The sequence below is a fragment of the Oncorhynchus gorbuscha genome, linkage group LG02, assembly GCF_021184085.1.
Source record: "Oncorhynchus gorbuscha isolate QuinsamMale2020 ecotype Even-year linkage group LG02, OgorEven_v1.0, whole genome shotgun sequence".
Classification (NCBI taxonomy): Eukaryota; Metazoa; Chordata; class Actinopteri; order Salmoniformes; family Salmonidae; genus Oncorhynchus; species Oncorhynchus gorbuscha.
The window spans coordinates 59938919-59962200 of NC_060174.1; the positions used below are offsets into that span (position 1 = coordinate 59938919).

General features: G+C 43.3%; 1 protein-coding gene across 3 annotated transcripts in view; it reads right to left on the reverse strand.

Moving 5' to 3' along the window:
- LOC124005577 (collagen alpha-1(XXIII) chain-like) overlaps positions 1-23282 on the reverse strand; it is a 176954-nt gene that overhangs the window by 45731 nt on the left and 107941 nt on the right. For 2 of the 3 annotated variants that reach the window (XM_046314975.1, XM_046314990.1), the window contains exons 4-6: positions 15887-15894; positions 5939-5965; positions 5722-5748 (exon numbers count right to left, since the gene is read on the reverse strand). In XM_046314975.1, the coding sequence (XP_046170931.1) occupies positions 5722-5748; positions 5939-5965; positions 15887-15894 (62 nt within the window). Of the gene's footprint in view, positions 1-4818; positions 4846-5721; positions 5749-5938; positions 5966-15886; positions 15895-23282 lie in introns of all 3 variants that reach the window. The other variant, XM_046314982.1, reaches the window with a different exon arrangement.

Genomic DNA, 23282 nt, shown 5'->3' on the forward strand with positions numbered 1-23282 from the left:
CCGTTTCGTGGCTGCTTGTTCGGACTGCGCGCAGACTAAGTCAGGTAACTCTCCTCCTGCCGGTCGTCTCAGACCGCTTCCCATTCCTTCTCGACCATGGTCTCACATCGCCTTAGACTTCATTACCGGTCTGCCTTTGTCTGCGGGGAAGACTGTGATTCTTACGGTTGTCGATAGGTTCTCTAAGGCGGCACATTTCATTCCCCTCGCTAAGCTTCCTTCCGCTAAGGAGACGGCACAAATCATCATCGAGAATGTGTTCAGAATTCATGGCCTCCCGTTAGACGCCGTTTCAGACAGAGGTCCGCAATTCACGTCACAGTTTTGGAGGGAGTTCTGTCGTTTGATTGGTGCGTCCGTCAGTCTCTCTTCCGGGTTTCATCCCCAGTCTAACGGTTCAGACGATTGGTCGCATACTACGCAGCCTTTCTTTTAGAAACCCTGCGTCTTGGGCAGAACAGCTCCCCTGGGCAGAATACGCTCACAACTCGCACCGGGTTATCTCCGTTTCAGAGTAGTCATCCTCTGTTCTCGTCCCAGCTTGCCGAGTCCAGCGTTCCCTCCGCTCAAGCGTTTGTCCAACGTTGTGAGCGCACCTGGAGGAGGGTGAGGTCTGCACTTTGCCGTTACAGGGCACAGACTGTGAGAGCCGCCAATAAACGTAGGATTAAGAGTCCTAGGTATTGTTGCGGCCAGAGAGTGTGGCTTTCCACTCGTAACCTTCCCCTTACGACAGCTTCTCGTAAGTTGACTCCGTGTTCATTGGTCCGTTCCGTGTCTCCCAGGTCGTCAATCCTGTCGCTGTGCGACTCTTCTTCCGCGACATCTTCGTCGCGTCCATCCTGTCTTCCATGTCTCCTGTGTCAAGCCCTTTCTTCGCACCCCCGTTCGTCTTCCCTCCCCCCGTCCTTGTCGAGGGCGCACATATTTACAAGGTATGTAGGATCATGGACATGCGTTCTCGGGGACGGGGTCACCAATACTTAGGATTGGGAGGGTTACGGTTGAGGAGAGGAGTTGGGTTCCATCTCGGGACGTGCTGGACCGTTCGATTGATTGATGATTTCCTCCGTTGCCGCCAGGATTCCTCCTCCTCGAGTGCGCCAGGAGGCGCTCGGTGAGTGGGGGTACTGTCATGTTTTGTCTTATATTGTCTTGTCATTTTGCTTTCCCTTCTGTTCGTTTCCCCTGCTGGTCTTATTAGGTTCGTTCCCTTTTTCTCTCCCCTCCCTCTCTCTCCTCTCTCTATCGTTCCGTTCCTGCTCCCAGCTGTTCCTATTCTCCTACTCAATCATCTAGTCTTTTCACACCTGTTCCCTATCTTGCCCTCTGATTTGAGTCCCTATTTCTCCCCTTGTTTTCCGTTTCTGTCCTGTCGGATCCTTGTATGATGTTCGCCGTGCTGTGTCTTTGTCTCGCCCTGTCGTGTCTTGTTTCCCTCAGATGCTGCGTGTGAGCAGGTGTCTGAGTCTGCTACGGTCGGTGCCTTCCCGAGGCAACCTACAGTTAATGGTCGAGTCTCCAGTCTGTCCTCGTCACTACGAGTGGAATTAAGTTTTTTATGTTTTGTTTTCTGCTCTGATTGTCCAGGAGTATTGCCTATTTCCTTTACTGGAATAAAGACTCTGTTTTCGCCAAGTCGCTTTTGGGTCCTCATTCACCAGCATAACAATAATCAACTTTGAGGCAGAATAAGAGGGTTCAGAATGACACGAATGCATCTGCCCCAACAACTCGTTGTAAAATACCTTATTAGCAAAGAGTGACTGATGGTGAACCAATTGCTTCTTGATATTTGAACATGGCTGGGAAGCAGTGCTACTTCCCTTGACCTCAGTAGAGAGGACAACAGTATGGAGACTAGTGCCCGATGGATCAGTGCAAGATAAAATGTGTTTCTGTCTTATCACGGAGACCTGGTAACCGGGTCTTCCTTTTCAGAACTAGACTCATGTGCACAGTGAACAGCAGTGCCCCAGAATGCCGTTCAGTTGGGGCTTAAATACAATAACTAGGCAATAATCATTTAATAGGCCGACCCAGGGCACCTTTTTCTAACAGGAGTGTGTTAGGGTGGGGGTTACAGGGGAGTCAGTAGGGTTGACTTATCGGTTTACGATAGGTTCAGATGTTGTATAAAATATATTTTTTTCTGGATTCCTGATCCATATTTCTCCCTATAATGTGGTAGACAGAATAAACTGTGGGTTAAAACAAAGGAAGTGGGTGTGTGGCTGGGGAAAACAAGCATTGTACTTGACCTGAGAGAGTGGAGCTGGTAGAATGCTGGTGTGTTGGTGAATGATAAAAGATACACTGAGTATACAAAACATTAGGAACACTTTCCAAATATTGAGTTACACCCCCTTTGTCCTCAGAACAGACTCTATTTGTCATGTCATGCGCTCTACAAGGTGTTGAAAGTGTTCCACAGGGATGCTGGCCCATGTTTACGCCAATGCTTCTCACAGTTGTGTCAAGTTGGCTGGATGATCTTTGGGTGGTGGACCATTCTTGTTACACACGGCAAACTGTTAAGTGTGAAAACCCCAGCAGAGTTGCAGTTCTTGACACACTCAAACCGGTGTGCCTGGCACTTACTTCCATACCCTGTCAATGGCACTTAAATATTTTGTCTTGCCCATTCACCCTCTGAATGGGACACATACATAATCCATGTCTCAATTGTCTCAAGGCTTAAAAATCATTCTTAACACCTGCCTACTTAACCCAGAATCCAGCCACACCAATGTGTCCGAGGAAACATTGTTCAACTGACGACCAAGGTCAGCCTGCAGGTGCCTGGCCCGACACAAGGAGTCGCTAGGGCACGATGAGCCAAGTAAAGCCCCTCCGGCCAAACACTCCCCTAACCGGGACAATGCTGGGCCAATTGTGCGCCGCCCTATGGAAATACCATTCACGTCCAGTTGTGATACAGCCCGGGATTAAACCCGGATCTGTAGTGATGCCTCTAGCACTGCGACGCAGTGCCTTAGACAGCTGTGCCACTCGGGAGGCCCTGAAAAGGTACTTTTTAATGTGACTTGCGACAGCAAAAGTCACACTATAAATATTGTCAAGTTTTGAGTGAACTTAAAAATTGTGCTTCCAAACAACACTGTGGTCAGAGCAGCACTGACGTGGGTTGCTGAGTTCACATTAATTAATATCCCACAAGGCTTAATGCCTCTGCCTCAGCAACTCAAAGAAGTAACACTTAGATTTCCCTTGACCACCAAGTCAAAATGTTAAGTTCTATGTCTCGGAAAAGTTCTCACCTACATCTCACCAACTACCATAAAAACACTTTTACACAGCGGAAGCAATTCACACAATTTTCTGGATTCATGTAAAATTACCTTTCAAGTCTAGTACAAATAATACAGTTATAATACAATTTTCAACTTGAAATGGAACGAAATTCTGGAAGTATGATAGTAATTTGCTTTGTACCTTTGTGTACTGTCGTGTACTTTGATCATCTATAGCATTCTCTAATTTTCCTGTATTTTCTAGGGAGACCAAGGAGATATGGGGCCCAGGGTGAGAGAATTAAATATGTCATACACTGAGCGTACAAACCATTAGTAACTATTGCTCTTTCCTTGACATAAACTGACCAGGTGAAAGCTACGATCCCTTATTGATGTCACCTGTTAAATCCACTTCAATCAGTGTAGATGAAGGGGAAGAAACAGGTTAATAATAATCCTCTATGGGATTGGTGTCCCCCACGCGGGACGGTTGAGCTAACGTACGCTAATGTGATTAGCACGACTTTGTAAGTAACAAGAACATTTCCCAGGACATAGACATGTCCTATATGGGCAGAAAACTTAAATTCTTGTTAATCTAACTGCACGGTCCAATTTACAGTAGCTATTACAGTGAAAAAATAGCATGCTATTGTTTGAAGAGAGTGCACAAGAACAAAAAACTTTTATCAAGGCAACTGGTTTGACACATTCACCTCTGAAGGTAAATAATGTACTTACATTCAGTAATTTTCACTGATTTGTCATCCTGAGGGTCCCAGAGATAAAATGTAGCATAGTTTTGTTTGCTAAAAAAATGTAGGGACTGGGTGTGTCTGCCCCCCCCCCTTCTAGAAGTATAAGGTTAAGGTGTCTTTTCTGTAGGGAATCTAATTATCCATAATTGATGACAATGCTGAGAGTGTGTAAACTTAAATGTTTTATTACCATGTCATTTTGTATGTTCTCTATAGTTATGTACTTGAAAATGTATCAATTGACCAATTGATGCAACTGACATTTTGAACAGTAATTAAGTGGTTCATTGGCTCAGCCTAAAACTTTGCACATACACTGCTGCCATCTAGTAGCCAAAATATAAATTGCACCTAGACTCCTAAGCGATATATTGGCCATTCTCTTGCTCTTCAAAGATGATGAAAACATTTTTTGTGGGAAAACACATTTTTTTCTTTATATTATCTTTTACCAGATCTAATGTGTTATATTCTCCTAAATTCATTTCACATTTCCACAAACTTCATAGTGTTTTCATGCATATCCTTGCTTCAGGTCCTGACCTACAGGCCGTTATATTTGCGTATGTCATTTTAGGGGATTTTTGTTTTTAAAAGGGTCCGATCCTTAAAGCGTGGTTTGGCGGGTCATGTTTTGGAGGATGAATGACTCGACCTTCGCCTCTCGAGTGCGCTGGGGAGTTGTAGCGATGAGACAAGATTGAAATTGGGTAGAAAATGGGGGTAAAATACGAAAATTCATGTAAAAAAGTAGCTTTTCTATAGGACTAATTGCACTATTGAAAAGGTATATTTTGTCATACCTTGTCTCCTTTTGGCCCAGGCAGTCCCTGACAATAGAGTAGAAAAAGGGAAAAATGGACTGTGATGATCCCTGACAAAACTCATTCCTTCCAAGCTATTTAAACTTTCACTTTAAAGACTCAAATGAAAGCCATACCTTCTACCTCATGAAGGGTTCAGGGTTGTGTGGTGGTATGAGGTACACAGATTTTGTTCACTGATTAACTCTCCCTCTCTTACAACGGGTGGAGGACATATAAGCTTAGGCCTCAAAGGGTTACGCTCTACAGAATCTCATGATTGCAATTCATTCTGTGATGAGGAATCCGCATGAGGCCTTCTTAGAGTGTGTTTAGATTGAGATGAAAGGTATCTGCTAATATGAGCTTTGTGAATGAACGGACACAGGCAATTTTTAATCCTCACACAGATGGAGTAAATAGACGTCAGAGTGATGTGACTGGGGTTGGAGGGTTGGGCTGCTGCTTTTCACTGTACTGTCAGATAACAGGAGCCTCAACACCCACTCACTCTCCACACGCAGTACATCTTTACACAAGTCTTGCAACCTTTTTTGCTCTGCATATAGTACACATCATTTAATAATTACATCTGGGGATGCTTGCCATATACAGTGCATTCGGAAAGTATTCAGACCCCATTGCTCTTCCCACATTTTGTTACGTCACAGCCTTATTCCAAAATGGATTAAATTAATGTTTTTCCTCATCGATCCAAACACATTACCCCAGGAGTGGCTTCGGGACTAGTCTCTGATGTCCTTGATCTCTGGACGCTCGGTATGGTATCTTTTTTGGGCAGATGTTCAGCTATGCAACATCACGTCTGCTTATAACTAGACACGTTGGTGTTTGGTCATCAAAAACTGGGAGCTGAACAGATAAGATGATTATCATACATACCTGGCTTCCCATGGGACCAGGAGCACCCTGTATATGGGAAGACAAGGTTTAAATCACAGAATGATTACATCACAAGTCATTCATGGCAAGAGTAGAACACAAAAATGTTTACGGTAATTGAACACTTCATTGAATAGAGCTGTATTGTATAAAGTGTACTGTGAGCTAAATATCAACACCATATCAAAACATTAAGATGATCAAAATGGGTACTTACAGGCTTCCCATCCATCCCAAGTGGGCCCTAGAATACAGAACAATGTATGAAGAATACATATTATGTTAAAGAAAAACACGCTTGTGTACACCTCTCCTGAGCCCGTATGCACGTTTTGGTAGCAAAACTATCAATCAGCTCAATTGGGCACACTGCTGGCCAACGATTAAACAGGCTATAGACAAACATGGGTAAAAATCCAGTCAGTCTAGAGTCCACGTTCACTGTATCACAAAGCCATTATGTAGGTCGCTGTCCAGTGTGGCACAGGTGCTGAAATGCTCTTGAAGTCAATTCAATTAACTATTATAATATTCCACAGCCAGTGGCGTGAAAAAGAAGGATGAAGATGCAAGGATTCTAAGCAAAAGAGGTACATCAACTATTCTGTGAATACTGTAGGGGAACTGTGAGTCCAACTGGGCCCACATGTGGTTCGGTCGTGAACACAGAGTTTGGACTCACATTCCTCTTATTAGTGGAAGAACTTCACAGGTTTGTGCATTTCCCTGTTGATCTTAAGTAATCCTTCTGGACCTACTGTCAGAACAACTGTCTCAAACCTTTGTCTGAATAGAAGGGACAGATAAGGGAAAGGGGATACCTAGTCAGCTGCACAACTGAATGCATTCAACCAAAATGTGTCTTCCGCAATTAACCCAACGCCTCTGGAAAAATATTCCATTCTGCCCTTGAGCAAAGCAGTTAACCCCAAACAACAACTGCTCGAACACTGCCCTCCCTTCGGCAAATCTGATCACAACTCCATTTTGCTCATCCATTCCTATAGGCAGAAACTCAAACAGGAAGAACTTGGGCTAAGGACTATTCAATGCTGGTCTGACCAATCGGAATCCACACTTCAAGATTGTTTTGATCACGTGGACTGGAATATGTTCCGGGTAGGCTCTGACAATAACAATGACCATTACACTGATACGGTGACTGAGTTTATCATGAAGTGTATATGAGATGTTGTACCCACTGTAACTATTAAAACCTACCCTAACCAGAAACCATGGATAGATGGCAGCATTCGCACAAAATTAACCATGGCAAGATTAACCATGTCCATGACATGGCATTTAGCCATGGCAAGGTGACTGGAAATATGGCTGAATACAAAGAGTGTAGGTATTCTGCAAAACATCAGTATAGAAACAAAGTGGAGTCGCAATTCAATGGCTCAGACACGAGACAAATGTTTCAGGGTCTACAGACAATCACGGACTACAAAAGGAAAACAAGCCATGTCGTGGACACAGACATCTTGCTTCTGGACAAGCTAAACACCTTCTTTGTCTGCTTTTAGGATAACACAGTGCCATCGACACTGCCAGCTACCAAGGACTGTGGGCCCTCCTTCTACGTGGCTGATGTGAGTAAGTCATTTAAGAGTGTTAACCCTCGCAAGGCTGCCGGCATCCTTAGCCACGTCCTTAGAGCATGCACAGACCAGCTGGCTGGAGTGATTACGGACATATCAATCTCTCCCTGTCTGCTGTATCCGCATGCTTCAAGATGGCCACAATTGTTCCTGTATCCAAGAAGCTAAGGTAACTGAACTGAATGACTATCGCCCCGTAGCACTCACTTCTGTCATCATGAAGTGCTTTGAAAGACTAGTCAAGGATTATATCTCCTCTACCTTACCTCACACCCTAGACCCACTTTGTTTACCACCCCAATAGATCCATAGACGATGCAATCGCCATCGCACTGCACACTGCCCTATCCCATCCGGACAGGAGGAATACCTATGTATTAATGCTGTTCATTGACAGCAAGTACCCTCCAAGCTCATCATTAAGGGGTCTGGGTCTGAACCCTGCCCTGTGCAACTGGGTCCTGGACTTCCTGACGGGTCGCCTCCAGGTGGTGAAGGTAGGAAACAACACCTCAACACCAGGGCCCACAAGGGTGTGTGCTTAGCCCCCTCCTTTACTCCCTGTTCACCCATGACTGGGTGGACACGCACGCCTCCAACTCAAGTTCGCAGACGACACAACAGTAGTACGCCTGATTACCAACAATGATGAGACAGCCTACCGGGAGGATGTGAGGGCCCTGGGAATGTGGTGCCAGGAAAAGAAACCTCTCACTCAACATTTAACAAAATAAAAGGAGCTGATCGTGGACTTCAGGAAACAGTAGAGGGAGCACCCCTTACCCACATTAACTGGATTGCAGTGGAAAAGGTGGAAAGCTTCAAGTTTCTCGGTGTACACATCACTGACAAACTGAAATGGTCCACTCACACAGACAACGCAGTGAAGAAGGCACAACATTGCCTCTTTAACCTCAGGAGGCTGAAGAAATGTCGCTTGAGCAAACGTGTTAGACATTAATTGAGCATTTGTTGATGTCAGAGTGGGAAGTTTAGGCGAAAGTGTTGAGTGGCCAAGAAAAAAAAATGTCACGTAGCTAATGAAATATTTTTCTTGAAAGACATGTTATCCTTATCCTAGGTTGGAAAAGAGAGTATAGTCTCTTATTTGCTGAGGAAGTAGGCAGTTAGGGGAAAAGGGTCTATTCCCGAGGGACGTGGAGTAGGTTTGGAAGAGATAAATAGATTTCTTATTATGAACCCTAGGAATGTAGGCGGAAGTTGATGAATTATTACAATAATTCCACGACAGTATATACTGTATTCTATACTATCCACTGTATCTTAGTCTATGCCGTTCTGACATTCCTTGTCTTAGGTCAGTTAGGATCACCACTTTATTTTAAGAATGTGACATGTCAGAATAATAGTAGAGAGAATTATTTATTTCAGCTTTTTTTCACATTCCCAGTGGGTCAGACGTTTAAATATACTCAATTATTATTTGGTAGCATTGCCTTTAAATTGTTTAACTTGGGTCAAACGTTTTGGGAAGCCTATTACAAGCTTCCCACAATAAGTTGGGTGAATATTGGCCCATTCCTCCTGACCTGTCCTGTCCTTAAGCCATTTTGCCACAACTTTGGAAGTATGCTTGGGGTCATTGTCCATTTGGAAGATCCATTTGCGACCAAGTTTTAACTTCCTGACTCATTTCTTGAGATGTTGCTTCAATATATCCACGTAATTGTCCTCCCTTATGATGCCATCTATGTTGTGAAGTGCACCAGTCCCTCCTACAGCAAAGCACACCCACGACATCATGCTGCCAACCCCGTGCTTCACGGTTTGGATGGTGTTCTTCGGCTTGCAAGCTTCCCCCTTTTTCCTCCAAACATAACGATGGTCATTATGGCCAAACAGGTCTATTTTTGTTTCATCAGACCAGAGGATGATGATCATTGTCCCCATGTGCAGTTGCAAACTGTAGTCTAGCTTTTTATGGCAGTTTTGGGGCAGTGGCTTATTCCTTGCTGAGCAGCATTTCAGGTTATGTCGATATAGGACTTGTTTTACTGTGGATACACATACTTTTGTACCTGTTTCCTCCAGCATCGTCACAAGATCCTTTGCTGTTATTCTGGGATTGATTTGCACTTTTCACACAAAAGTACGTTCATCTCTAGGAGACAGAATGCATCTCCTTCCTGAGCGGTATGACAGCTGTGTGGTCCCATGATGTTTATCCTGTTAGGGAAACCCGTTCCCAGTTGGGAACGTTTCTACATAAATTGCCTAATATGTAATTATCAAAAATATTTAACTTCAATTAAATCAGAAATGCAGCACACCAAAGGAAAGCTAAACCTCTTGCTAATCCAGTCACCATGTCAGATTTAAAAAAAAATTCCAGCCAATCTGCTTATTGATCAGTAGACAACACATTGGGTAAGTTACAGCAAAGTACATTTTTCACAAAAGTAAAAAATTTCACTAAAATTCATCAATTACCTTTGAATATCTTCTTCTTTTGGCAACAGTAAAGGTCACCACAAAACAATAAAGGGTTGTTTTGTTCATATAATCCATTTCTATAGCCTAACCGAAACATTTTGGAAATCTTCATTTTTTTCTTCAATTTTCCAAAATATATGTTTCCGGGTATGTGTGAATATTTTTTTAAATTTTGTATATAGTTATTTTCAGCAATGTACCCATGTACCAATTCGGCCACTTGGGTACATTTGGGAAACTTGTGAGGACACCTGGGTGACTACATACCCAATGGCATGTACCTCACTCATTCCTAGAGGCATCTGTCTGAAACTTTGGGGAAATACTGTTGCCTGGTTATTCTCTCATGTAAACAGTAAAGTACCCAGAGTATCATAACTGAATATGTTGATGTTCTAGTTGATTTTAAAGATGCTACAACAATAAAATAACTGAAAAACGCCTGTTTATTTCCTTGTATTTTCTTCTACCAGATCTATTGTGTTATATTCTCCTACATTCAATTCACATTTACACAAACTTCAGAGTGTTTTTAATCAAATGGTAACAAGAATATGCATATCCTTGCTTCTGGGCCTGAGCTACAAGCTGTTAGAATAGGGTATGTCTTCAGGCGGAAATTGCACAAAGTGGGGGGGTATCCTTAACAGGTTTTAAACTTGCGTACTATTTGTACAGATGAACGTTGTACCTTCAGGCATTTGGAAATTGCTCCCAAGGTCTACACTTTTGGCATTGGCTGATTTCTTTTGATTTTCCCATGATGTCAAGCAGAGGTACTGAGTTTGAAGGTAGGCCTTGAAATACCTCCACAGGTTCACCTCCAATTGACTCAAATGATGTCAATTAGCCTATCAGAAGCTTCTAAAGCCATGACATAATTTGCTGGAATTTTCCAAGCTGTTTAAAGGCACAGTCAACTTAGTGTATGTAAACCTCTGACCCACTGGAATTGTGATACAGTGAATTCCAAGTGAAATAATCTGTCTGTAAACAATTGTTGGATAAATTACTTGTGTCATGCACAAAGTAGATGTCCTACCCGACTTTCCAAAACTATAGTTTGTTAACAAGAAATTTGTGGAGTGGTTGAAAAACGAGTTTTAACAACTCAACTGGAGCCAAGAGGGAAGATAACTATAGTCTAGCACAGGGCTCTCCAATTCTGTTCCTGGAAAGCTATCGTCCTGTAGGTTCTCTCTCCAACCCTAATCTAGCACACCTGATTCTAATTCTAATAATTAGCTGGTTGATAAACTGAATCAGGTTAGTTCCAACTGGTGTTGGAGTGAAAACCTACAGGACGGTAGCTCTCCAGGAACAGGGTTGGAGAGCCCTGGTCTAGGACTCTAGGTTAGGGAAGATCATATTCTAGGTCATATCAAATCTTATTTGTGACAAGCTTCGTAAACAACGGGTGTAGACTTAACAGTGAAATGCTTATTTATGGGCCCTTCCCAACAATGCAGAGTGAATGATAATAAAGAAATAATAGAAAAGTAAAACACGTAATAATACAATTAATAATAGATACACAATGAGTAACACAATGTGTAACATTTTATGCAGGTTTCAATTTTTTTAATAATAGAACACTTGCTCAGAAAAGAGAATTAGAGTGACATTTACCGGGTAACCATCCCGTCCAGGCGAGCCCTGTTAAGATTATACAGAACACTATATAAGAGAATTGAACTGAAGGTCAGAATTAGGATTAAAATGAGGATGCTTTTAAACAATCTCACTATGGCAGACTTTTCATTTTAATGCTGGGCCCTTAATAATAATCATAATAATAACTCTATTTGTATAGCGGTTTATGATACAAGTAGGGAAGTGCTTGAAAATACTAACAAAGAAACAGACAGGAGGAATGAGATTTTTTTAAAGATAGTTTATTCAGATTATGCATTGAAAGCATATATTAAAAGCATCTTTATAAAAGTGTGTCTTCAGCAGAGAGTTTTTAAAAATGGACTGAATCTGCAAGCCTGATAATCTCTGGCAGACCATTCCACAAGTCTAGGGGCCCTAATGGCAAATGCCTGGTCTCCTTCCGTTTTCAACCTAGACTTTGGAGTGGTCAACAATAGCCCTGCCAGAGGATCTCAGGCTGCATCCTGGCTCGTAGCGAGATAAAAGATCAGAGATATAGGACGTGGCTAAACCAAGTTTAGCCTTAAACATGATTCATACAATTGTAAAATATATTCTAAATGTGACTGGCAGCCAGCCAGTGAAGAGAAGCTAAAATATAATAAATAGTTGTGATATGGTTACATTTTCTTGCCTGCAGCATTTTCAGCTAACTGCACACGATGGCGTGATTTCTGAGACATGTAATCTATAAATAAAAGCATATATAACTTTCTCCAGATCAGTGACTGAAATAAAAGACTTGACTTTAGCTATATTTCTTAGATGATAATTGCAGGACAGGGCACCCTCCTTTACATGCAGCTCAAGGTTTAGGTCAGTGTCAAAGAAGTCACCAAGGTTTCTGGCCATAGGCTTTACATTGGTGGACAAATGATCAAGGTTATTTACAATCTGGTTTCTAGCAAGGTGGGGGCCAAATAAAACAACCTCTGATTTCTTATCATTGAGCCAGAGAAAATAGTCATCGGGGATGTAACTGTGCGTGTCCTTATCCAATTCCAAGATGCATAATTGAAGATATTGGAAGAACTGTCCACATCTACTTTTCATCTGCCAACAAGATGAGGAGGACTAACGAACAGCAAAAGCACTAGCCTATGTAAATCTACTACCCCCCCATAGTACAAAAGTCGACCGATTCTATTATGTGCGAGAAATAAATGTTCCAAACATAGTCTGGGACAGTTGTGGGATAGATCACAAATTAAGTCAAGGAACCAATATTATTATCTTTTTTTATCCAAATCATCCAAAGTATCTCAGATTGATTGTGAAGCTCAACAAGGTCAATTATAGATGTTTTTTTTAAACGATGCCACAAATGCATTTGGAAACAGTACCAGAGAAACTAAACCAAAACATGCTGCGGGTGATTCCCTGATCCCACCTATACGCAGACGACACCATTCTGTATAAATCTGGCCCATCATTGGACTGTGTTAACAAACCTCCAAACGAGCTTCAATGCCATACAACACTTCTTCCGTGGCCTCCAACTGCTCTTAAATGCAAGTAAAACTAAATGCATGCTTTTCAACGAATCGCTGCCCGCACCCGCCCGCCAGACTAGCATCACTACTCTGGACGGTTCTGACTTAGAAGAAGTGGACAACTACAATACCTAGGTGTCTGGTTAGATTGTAAACTCTCCTTCCAGACTCATATTAAACATCTCCAATCCAAAATTAAATCTAGAATCGGCTTCCTATTTTGCAACATAGCCTCCTTCACTCATACTGCCAAACATACCCTCGTAAAACTGACTATCCTCCCGATTCTTGACTTCGGCAATGTCATTTACAAAATAGCCTCCAACACTCTACTCAGCAAACTGGATGCAGTCTATCACAGTGCCATCCGTTTTGTCACCAAAGCCCCATATACCACCCACCACTGCGACCTGTATGCTCTCATTGGCTGGCCCTCGCTACATATTCGTCGCCAGACCCACTGGCTCAAGGTCATCTATAAGTCTTTGCTAGGTAAAGCTCAGCTTTATTTCAGCTCACTGATCACAATAACAACACCCACCCGCAGCACACGCTCCAGCAGGTATATCTCACTGGTCATCCCCAAAGCCAACACCTCCTTTGGCTGCCTTTCCTTCCAGTTCTCTGCTACCAATGACTGGCACGAATTGTAAAAATCGCTGCAGTTGGAGACTTATATCTCCTTCACTAACTTTAAACATCAGCTATCTGAGCAGCTAACCGATCGGTGCAGCTGTAGATAGCCCATCTGTAAATAGCCATCCAATCTACCTACCTGATCCCCATATTGTTTTTGTTTATTTTTTTGCTCTTTTGCACACCAGCATTTCTACTTACACATCATCACCTGCACATGTATCACTCCAGTGTTAATTTGCTAAATTGTAATTACTCTGCTACTATGGCCTATTTATTGCCTTACCTACTTACCTACCACTATATACAGTGGGGCAAAAAAGTATTTAGTCAGCCACCAATTGTGCAAGTTCTCCCACTTAAAAAGATGAGAGGCCTGTAATTTTCATCATAGGTACACTTAAACTATGACAGACAAAATGAGCTAAATAAATCCAGAAAATAATGAATTTATTTGCAAATTATGGTGGAAAATAAGTATTTGATCACCTACAAACAAGCAAGATTTCTGGTTCTCACAGACCTGTAACTTCTTCTTTAAGAGGCTCCTCTGTCCTCCACTTGTTACCTGTATTAATGGCACCTGTTTGAACTTGTTATCAGTATAAAAGAAACCTGTCCACAACCTCAAACAGTCACACTCCAAACTCCACTATGGCCAAGACCAAATAGCTGTCAAAGGACACCAGAAACAAAATTGTAGACCTGCACCAGGCTGGGAAGACTGAATCTGCAATAGGTAAGCAGCTTGGTTTGAAGAAATCAAATGTGGGAGCAATTATTAGGAAATGGAAGACATAATTAGGTAATTAGGCTTCTCCAAGCTCTGATGCTGCTGATGGTCATTAGTAGCCTACCAAACCTGCTAACTGCCTGGTACTCAGCACTCTATTGTCCCTCTAATCACTCTGACATCAATGCAAATGTGATCAAAAATCTAATCAAACACTTCATGAGAGCCCATGAGCTCATGTTGCGCAACATTTCTATAGGTTATACAATTGAGCGAGAAAACAGAGTGATGGCCTCTACTAAATAGAGGAGGATCTCATCAGCTTTCTATAGGCTAGGTCTACTATATTTATTTATCAACTTTCCTAATATTAAGCACATTTCTTATATTTACAACAGGAGTATAGCCTACCTGGATGGCATGAAAATGAACCACGGGAAAAGCGTCCTCCATTCACTATTTAAGTGAATAGATGACATGTATTTTTTCCCGCTGCCCATGTTTTGATACAGGTGCATGATAATGGTCCATTCTAAATCAAAACAAATTTCACACATTTATTACATGCATAATTGCATTTTCCAGTCAATTTTGATGATGGTGGTTTCCGCTAACATTTGCGCTTATAGCCTACTACCACGTGCGCATTGCTGAGCTTATAATGTGAAGAAATAGCCTAATAGTTTATCAACATTTTATGCTAAACGTTCTGATCTGTTGCGTCAGCCACATTGCGTAAAAATGTTTTTTTTTATATATATATGCAAGTGGTTGTATTAAATAACATGTGTGCCACAAATACTAAAATGTTAGCATATGGAAACTGACAGGGAAATAAAATAAAATGCCTGGATTGCTGTCATACTCTAACGTCTGCTTCCAACTCACACCCTCAAACACGTAGATCCCCTGAACGCAGCTCACTCTCCAGATCCCAATCTCCTGAATTCTAATGACAAGTACACACACCTGCATGTCATTATCCTACACTATTTAGTTCAGTTCTTTGCACCCCATCACCGCGAGGTATTGTTTGTTTTGTGACATGTCTTTCAGAGCTCTGGGTTTTCCTGTGAATTATAGTTTTTGCCTGTCTCACTAACGACGCCTTTCTGCCTGTACTGTAGCCTATCAAATTTCCTGTTATCTACCTATTGCCTGATCACCCGGACGATGTCACTAGCCTTTTCCCTGCCTGTACTGTTGCCTTTTGGACCCCCTGTGTATGACCTTCTGCCTGTCCCTGGACCCAGCTACCCGCCTCCTCCTGTGGTCCTTTGCAATAAACACCTACTGCGCCCTGCGCTTGAAACCAGCTCTCTGTCTCCCCTCGTGTTCATTACACATACCTTGTTCATAGACTGCTTACAGGTTAAGGAAACCAATGTGTAATGTAATTTGGGTGAACTATACTTTTAAGCTAAACAAAAACTGACAATTTACCTACTGTTACCTCCCATGTGCTACTGTAGGTGTTCAATCACTTACCTTTTCTGAAGCACGGCTCACCAGGTTACTGCAGACCAAACATACTTTATCCTCATACACATCGACTAAACCCCAATGACCGTGGTGAAAATGGTACTTACTGGAGATCCTGAAACAGAAAAAAAACAAGGATAGAAAAATGCAGTTAGTGATGATGACCTCTGAACAGTTTTATCCTGGTAACTTTCATGTTCTACCTTGGAGTTGTGACTAACTCAGTGGGAGGTTGATTGTTTGACCATAATAGCCCCAACCGGTTGATACTGTATGGTTTACATCTACTCTTCCATTTTAGACAAACCTTTACCAGTCGTTGTCATAACAAAAACTCAGTTCCCATGGTGCCTTGTTTGTTCGGTTGTCATTGCAATCACGAGACATGATGATTGCATAATGAGTTTGATTACAGAAGGCTCTGCCCTCCTGACTTTGTTCTTTTCCGCTGTGTGTGTGTGTGTATCTGTCCTGCATCAGACTTGCACGCACACTTACACACACCACAATGAGGATATCTAGGTCTGTGTAATAGCAATGTTCCCCTACTGACATGATTAATCACAGATACTGGTTGGGCAACGCAAATCCCTATGTTTTCAGCAGTGTTGTGTGTGTTCCAGCCTGCCAGCAGTCAGGACCACTAGAGCGAGGCTGCTGTTACAGCTATCTTGGGGCCGGAGGGGGGGCAACCATAGAGAGAGGATTTCTAGATGAATACCATGTTTTAAAATGGATATTGCCATAATGGCACAGATACACTGAGTGTACAAACCATTATGAACACCTTCCTATTATTGAGTTCCAAGCCTTTTTGCCTTCAGAGCGGACTCAATTCATTGGGGGCATGGACTCTACAAGGTGTCAATTGTTCCACATGGATGCTGGCCCATGTCGATGCCAATGCTTCCCACAGTTGTGTCAAGTTGGCTGGATGTCCTTTGGGTGTTGGACCATTCTTGATTCACATGGAAAACTGTTGAGTGTGGAAAAACCCAGTAGTGTTGCAGTTCTTTACACACTCAAATCAGTGCGCCTGGCACCTACTACCATACCCTTTTCAAAGGCACTTAAATATTTTGACTTGCCCATTCACCCTCTGAATGGCACACATACACAATCCATTTCTCAATTTTCTCAAGGCTTAAAAATCCTTCTTTAACCGGTCTCCTACCCTTCATCTATAGTGATTGAAGTGGATTTAACAAGTAACATCAATAAGGGATCATATCTTACATTTGGATTCACACGGTTAGTCTATGTCACGTGTCAAACGAATGGACTGAGTGTGGATTGACGAATTAAGGTCACTAATTAGTAAGGAACTCCCCTCACCTGGTTGTATAGGTTTTAATTGAAAGGAAAAAATTAAAATCCTCAGACACTAGGCCCTCTGTGTAATGAGATTGACACCCCTGGTCTGTCATGGAAAGAGCAGTTTTTGTACACTCAGTGTACAGTCCTCTATCTCAATGGGGGCAACCCAACCCACCTTCCACAAGTGTGTTTTTTAACTGGTTTTTAATGACTGTGTGTTTAAACATTGGCATACGTTTCTGCTGCATAAGAGACAGAATAATGACATGTCAAACAACAATAACACTAAGCCTACATCAAAACAAGTCAAATGCAAAGCACACATGATATGGAAATAATATTAGCAAGAGCAAAAAAAAAGCATATTTTGCTTGTGGTTAAACTATTGTCATATTATTTTCTTAACATGACATCATCATGGCATAAATAAGTATGCTTTACCTGTATTTCTTTTGCTGAATAGGACATGAGTACTTTAGTCACAGCTGTAAGTAAGACTAATTGTTCCCATTGGCGTCAGCTAATGGGGATCCTAATAAATCAAATCAAAATCAAATCTGTATAATGATGCTTTTACGAGATTTGGTATCGTTAATGGAATGTGACACTGAGATACAGGCACCTCAAGGAGAGTCCAGCACAGCATTACTCCAACAGGTAAACAAAATAGTACATCTAAGGAGTGACTGAAGACAGACATCTCAGGGTCTTCTGTTACAGACCCTGTTGTAGTTAGGATGTCAGTCCTCTCGCTGTCACGGTGAGAGGGAAATGGATCCAGAGAGAAAGGGTTCAAGAGAGAAAGGGTTCCAGAACAGAGGATGAGGATCCCGGTTGGGCCAGGAGGAACCTTGCTGGGTCAAGGACTGAAGTCGAGTGGAGTCAGGTCACTAGACGGAAGGCTGCTTTTTATGGAGATGTGCGAATGTACTGATGAGATGAGATGGGACACATGGGAGACACGTTATATGCTGCTCCTCTGCAGACCGCCTAGGCAGAGGCCCTCCAAAGCTATATGGGCCAGGTGATTTACCTCCAACGCCACCCACCACTATACATCATGGATGAGCTTTATCTGTGGTCCACATTTGGGCACCAGACATGGATTTCATGCTACTGTCAGGATTACGGATCTCTGTATGTATCTGATGTGGTGTAGTCTAGATTTCTACTATCTTCTCTCTGGGACACATTCATTTTCCATATCCTAGCTGAGAAGATGAGTACGCTGTAGGGGAAAGTTCAGCCATTTGCACTAAAACCTTTCTTAGTCATCGAGGGCATTTTGTATCACGGGCAAAGTGTTTTTGATTATTTGGGAATTTTTGATTATCAGGATACAGTTAGTGTGCATCTTTTTCTGATCACATGGTCAAGTAAATAGTTGGAAATGGTGAATTAACCAAAATAAAAAATAGGCAAGCTTTATAAAGGCTCTGTCTTTAACACTGAAGTCACCTTGTCTACGTGCTGACTAACTCCCCCTCCCTTGTCTACGTGCTGACTAACTCCCCTCCCTTGTCTACGTGCTGACTAACTCCCCTCCCTTGTCTACGTGCTGACTAACTCCCCTCCCTTGTCTATGTGCTGACTAACTCCCTCTCCATTGTCTATGTGCTGACTAACTCCCCTCCATTGTCTACGTGCTGACTAACTCCCCTCCCTTGTCTACGTGCTGACTAACTCCCCTCCCTTGTCTACGTGCTGACTAACTCCCCTCCCTTGTCTACGTGCTGACTAACTCCCCTCCCTTGTCTACGTGCTGACTAACTCCCCCTCCCTTGTCTACGTGCTGACTAACTCCCCTCCCTTGTCTACGTGCTGACTAACTCCCCCTCCCTTGTCTATGTGCTGACTAACTCCCCCTCCATTGTCTATGTGCTGACTAACTCCCCTCCGTTGTCTATGTGCTGACTAACTCCCGCCCCCTTGCCTACGTGCTGACTAACTCCCCCTCCCTTGTCTACCTGCTGACTAACTCCCGCTCCCTTGTCTACATGCTGACTAACCACCCCTCCCTTATCTACATGCTGACTAACCACCCCTCCCTTATCTACATGCTGCCTAATGCCCCTCCCTCGCTCAGGTCTATGGTGGGAAATTCCATGGTAACAGAACGACACTGTGACTTCTAATTTTCACCAGAAAATGTATGCCAAACAAAAACAATTGATTGCAAAGATTTAAAAATCCATGTAGAAGGACTACTTTCAAAAATGTCCAATGAACATTCCAAGAGCAGTGCAAATGTAAAGTTTTGCAACAGAATGAAGTTTTGTAACAGTTTTCCAAAACCTCATATCTACTCTGAACGAATATTAAAAGATGTCTGCAGAAACAATCGGGTGTGAGCTATATGACACCTTGAGTTAAAAAAAAAAGTGGGTTATTAAACTACTGTAATGAATACGATGGGAGACAGAGTGCTGGTTTCAAGCGCAGGGCACAGCAGGTGTTTAATTGTAAAGGACCACAGGAGGAAGCAGGTAGCTGGGTCCAGGGGCAGGCAGAAGGTCACACACAGGGACTCCAAAAAGGTAACGGTACAGGCAGGGAAAAGGCTAATAACGTAGTCCGGGAGATCAGAAAAGAGGTTGATGACAGGAAATCTGTTAAGCAAAAGTACAGGCAGGGAATAGGCAAAAAGGCGTCGTTAGTGAGGATGGCCAAAAACTACGATATACGGAAGGACTTACACGGAACTAAACAGCGGTGCGAATAGAAATGTGTATCAAAACAAACAATACCCCACAATGATGGGGTGCAAAGAACTGAAGTAAATAGTGTGTGTAAATGACATACAGGTGTGTGAACAGGTGATCAGAATTCAGGTGATTGGGATCTGGAGAGTGAGCTGCGTTCAGGGGATCTATGTGTTTGAGAGTGTGAGTTGGAAGCCGACGTTACAACTACAGCAAGTGAAGTGGATTAACACCTGATAACAGAATGACGGTAACAGAATGATATCATGGGTTCCTGACCTATACTACACATAATTGCATAATTATGCTTTTGTGATGTAATCATTGTGTTGTATTCTCAATAGATACACAAAGGTAGAAAAATACAATTACCTCCTTTGCACGTTTTGGCATTATTCTAAACATAGGTTATTATTCTAATGAGCTCCCCCGCCTCAAGCGAGACCAGATTTGGTCTGAACCAATCATAGACGTCGATGTTTCACAAGTTTGGACATCCCAGTAGAGCACAGTACACTATAGCGCAGCACAGAACAGCACAGTAGAGTTCAGTATAGTACTGTACAATATAGTACATTATACTCTACTCTAGTGTGCTCTACTGTACTGTACAAAACTACACTTGGTTCCGTGGTTGCCATGTCGCAGTGAGGTAGCCTAGACAGAGAGCTCTGTAAATTTTGTACACATTCCATTGTTTTAAAGTGTTTTTCATTGCATTTCTTTTATATATATTTTTTTAAAGTCAACTTGTTGAGAGAGAAACTGTAATATCTGGTGGTGACCCACGAAATTACAGGACTGATTATAGCAAGTCAGTTTATATTTTGCTTCACTAGCTAGTTATGTCATGTTTTGTCATTTATTATCTTGTCTTGTCCCTGTGCTTCCCATTCTATTCGTTTCCCTCTGCTGGTCTTATTAGGTTCTTTCCCTCTTTCTATCCCTCTCTCTCCCCCTCCCTCTCTCACTCTCTCGCTCTCTCTTCTCTCTATCGTTCCGTTCCTGCTCCCAGCTGTTCCTATTCCCCTAATCAATCATTTAGTCTTCCCACACCTGTTCCCGATCCTTTCCCCTGATTAGAGTCCCTATTTCTTCCTTTGTGTTCCGTTCCTGTCCTGTCGGTTCCTTGTCTAGAATTCACCGTGCTGTGTTTGTGTATCGCCCTGTCGTGTCGTGTTTTCCTCAGATGCTGCGTGGTGAGCAGGTGTCTGAGTCTGTCTGGTTCAAGTGCCTTCCCGAGGCAACCTGCTGTTCACCTGCTGTTCAAGATCGAGTCTCAGTTTGTCCTCGTCATTTCGAGTGAAAGTTGTGTTTTTTGTTTGTATTTACTTTACTGGATTAAAGACTCTGTTTTCGCCAAGTCGCTTTTGGGTCCTCTTTCACCTGCATGACAGAAGGAACCGACCAAGGAATGGACCCAGCGACTTCAGACGCTCGTTACACTGCCGTCGAGATCCAAGGAGCCATGCTCGGCAGACACGAGCAGGAATTGTCTGCTGCTCGCCATGCCGTGGAGAACCTGGCCGCTCAGGTTTCCGACCTCTCTGGACAGTTCCAGAGTCTACGTCTCGTGCCACCTGTTACTTCCTGGCCTGCCGAGCCTCCAGAACCTAGGGTTAATAACCCACCTTGCTACTCCGGGCAGCCCACTGAGTGCCGCTCCTTTCTCACGCAGTGTGAGATTGTGTTCTCTCTCCAACCCAACACATACTCTAGAGAGAGAGCTCGGGTTGCTTACGTCATTTCACTCCTTACTGGCCGGGCTCGAGAATGGGGCACAGCTATCTGGGAGGCAAGGGCTGATTGCTCTAACAAGTTCCAGAACTTTAAAGAGGAGATGATTCGGGTTTTTGACCGTTCAGTTTTTGGTAGGGAGGCTTCTAGGGCCCTGGCTTCCTTATGCCAAGGTGAACGGTCCATAACGGATTATTCTATTGAGTTTCGCACTCTTGCTGCCTCTAGTGAGTGGAACGAGCCGGCGCTGCTCGCTCGTTTTCTGGAGGGACTCCACGCAGTGGTTAAGGATGAGATTCTCTCCCGGGAGTTTCCTTCAGATGTGGACTCTTTGATTGCTCTCGCCATCCGCATAGAACGACGGGTAGATCTTCGTCACCGGGCTCGTGGAAGAGAGCTCGCATCAACGGTGTTTCCCTGCTCCGCATCGCAACCATCTCCCTCCTCTGGCTCAGAGTCTGAGCCCATGCAGCTGGGAGGGATTCGCATCTCGACTAAGGAGAGGGAACGGAGGATCACCAACCGCCTGTGCCTCTATTGCGGAGTTGCTGGACATTTTGTTAATTCATGTCCAGTAAAAGCCAGAGCTCATCTGTAAGCGGAGGGCTACAGGTGAGCGCAACTACTCAAGTCTCTCCATCAAAATCCTGTACTACTTTGTCGGTCCATCTACGCTGGACCGGTTCGGGTGCTACATGTAGTGCCTTGATAGACTCTGGGGCTGAGGGTTGTTTCATGGACGAAGCATGGGTTCGGAAACATGACATTCCTTTCAGAGAGTTAGAGAAGCCTACGCCCATGTTCGCCTTAGATGGTAGTCATCTTCCCAGTATCAGATTTGAGACACTACCTTTAACCCTCACAGTATCTGGTAACCACAGTGAGACTATTTCTTTTTTGATTTTTCGTTCACCGTTTACACCTGTTGTTTTGGGTCATCCCTGGCTAGTATGTCATAATCCTTCTATTAATTGGTCTAGTAATTCTATCCTATCCTGGAACGTTTCTTGTCATGTGAAGTGTTTAATGTCTGCCATCCCTCCCGTTTCTTCTGTCCCTACTTCTCAGGAGGAACCTGGCGATTTGACAGGAGTGCCGGAGGAATATCATGATCTGCGCACGGTCTTCAGTCGGTCCCGAGCCAACTCCCTTCCTCCTCACCGGTCGTATGATTGTAGTATTGATCTCCTTCCGGGGACCACTCCTCCTCGGGGTAGACTATACTCTCTGTCGGCTCCCGAACGTAAGGCTCTCGAGGATTATTTGTCTGTGTCTCTTGACGCCGGTACCATAGTGCCTTCTTCCTCTCCGGCCGGGGCGGGGTTCTTTTTTGTTAAGAAGAAGGACGGTACTCTGCGCCCCTGCGTGGATTATCGAGGGCTGAATGACATAACGGTTAAGAATCGTTATCCGCTTCCCCTTATGTCATCAGCCTTCGAGATTCTGCAGGGAGCCAGGTGCTTTACTAAGTTGGACCTTCGTAACGCTTACCATCTCGTGCGCATCAGAGAGGGGGACGAGTGGAAAACGGCGTTTAACACTCCGTTAGGGCATTTTGAGTACCGGGTTCTGCCGTTTGGTCTCGCCAATGCGCCAGCTGTTTTTCAGGCATTAGTTAATGATGTTCTGAGAGACATGCTGAACATCTTTGTTTTTGTCTATCTTGACGATATCCTGATTTTTTCTCCGTCACTCGAGATTCATGTTCAGCACGTTCGACGTGTTCTACAGCGCCTTTTAGAGAATT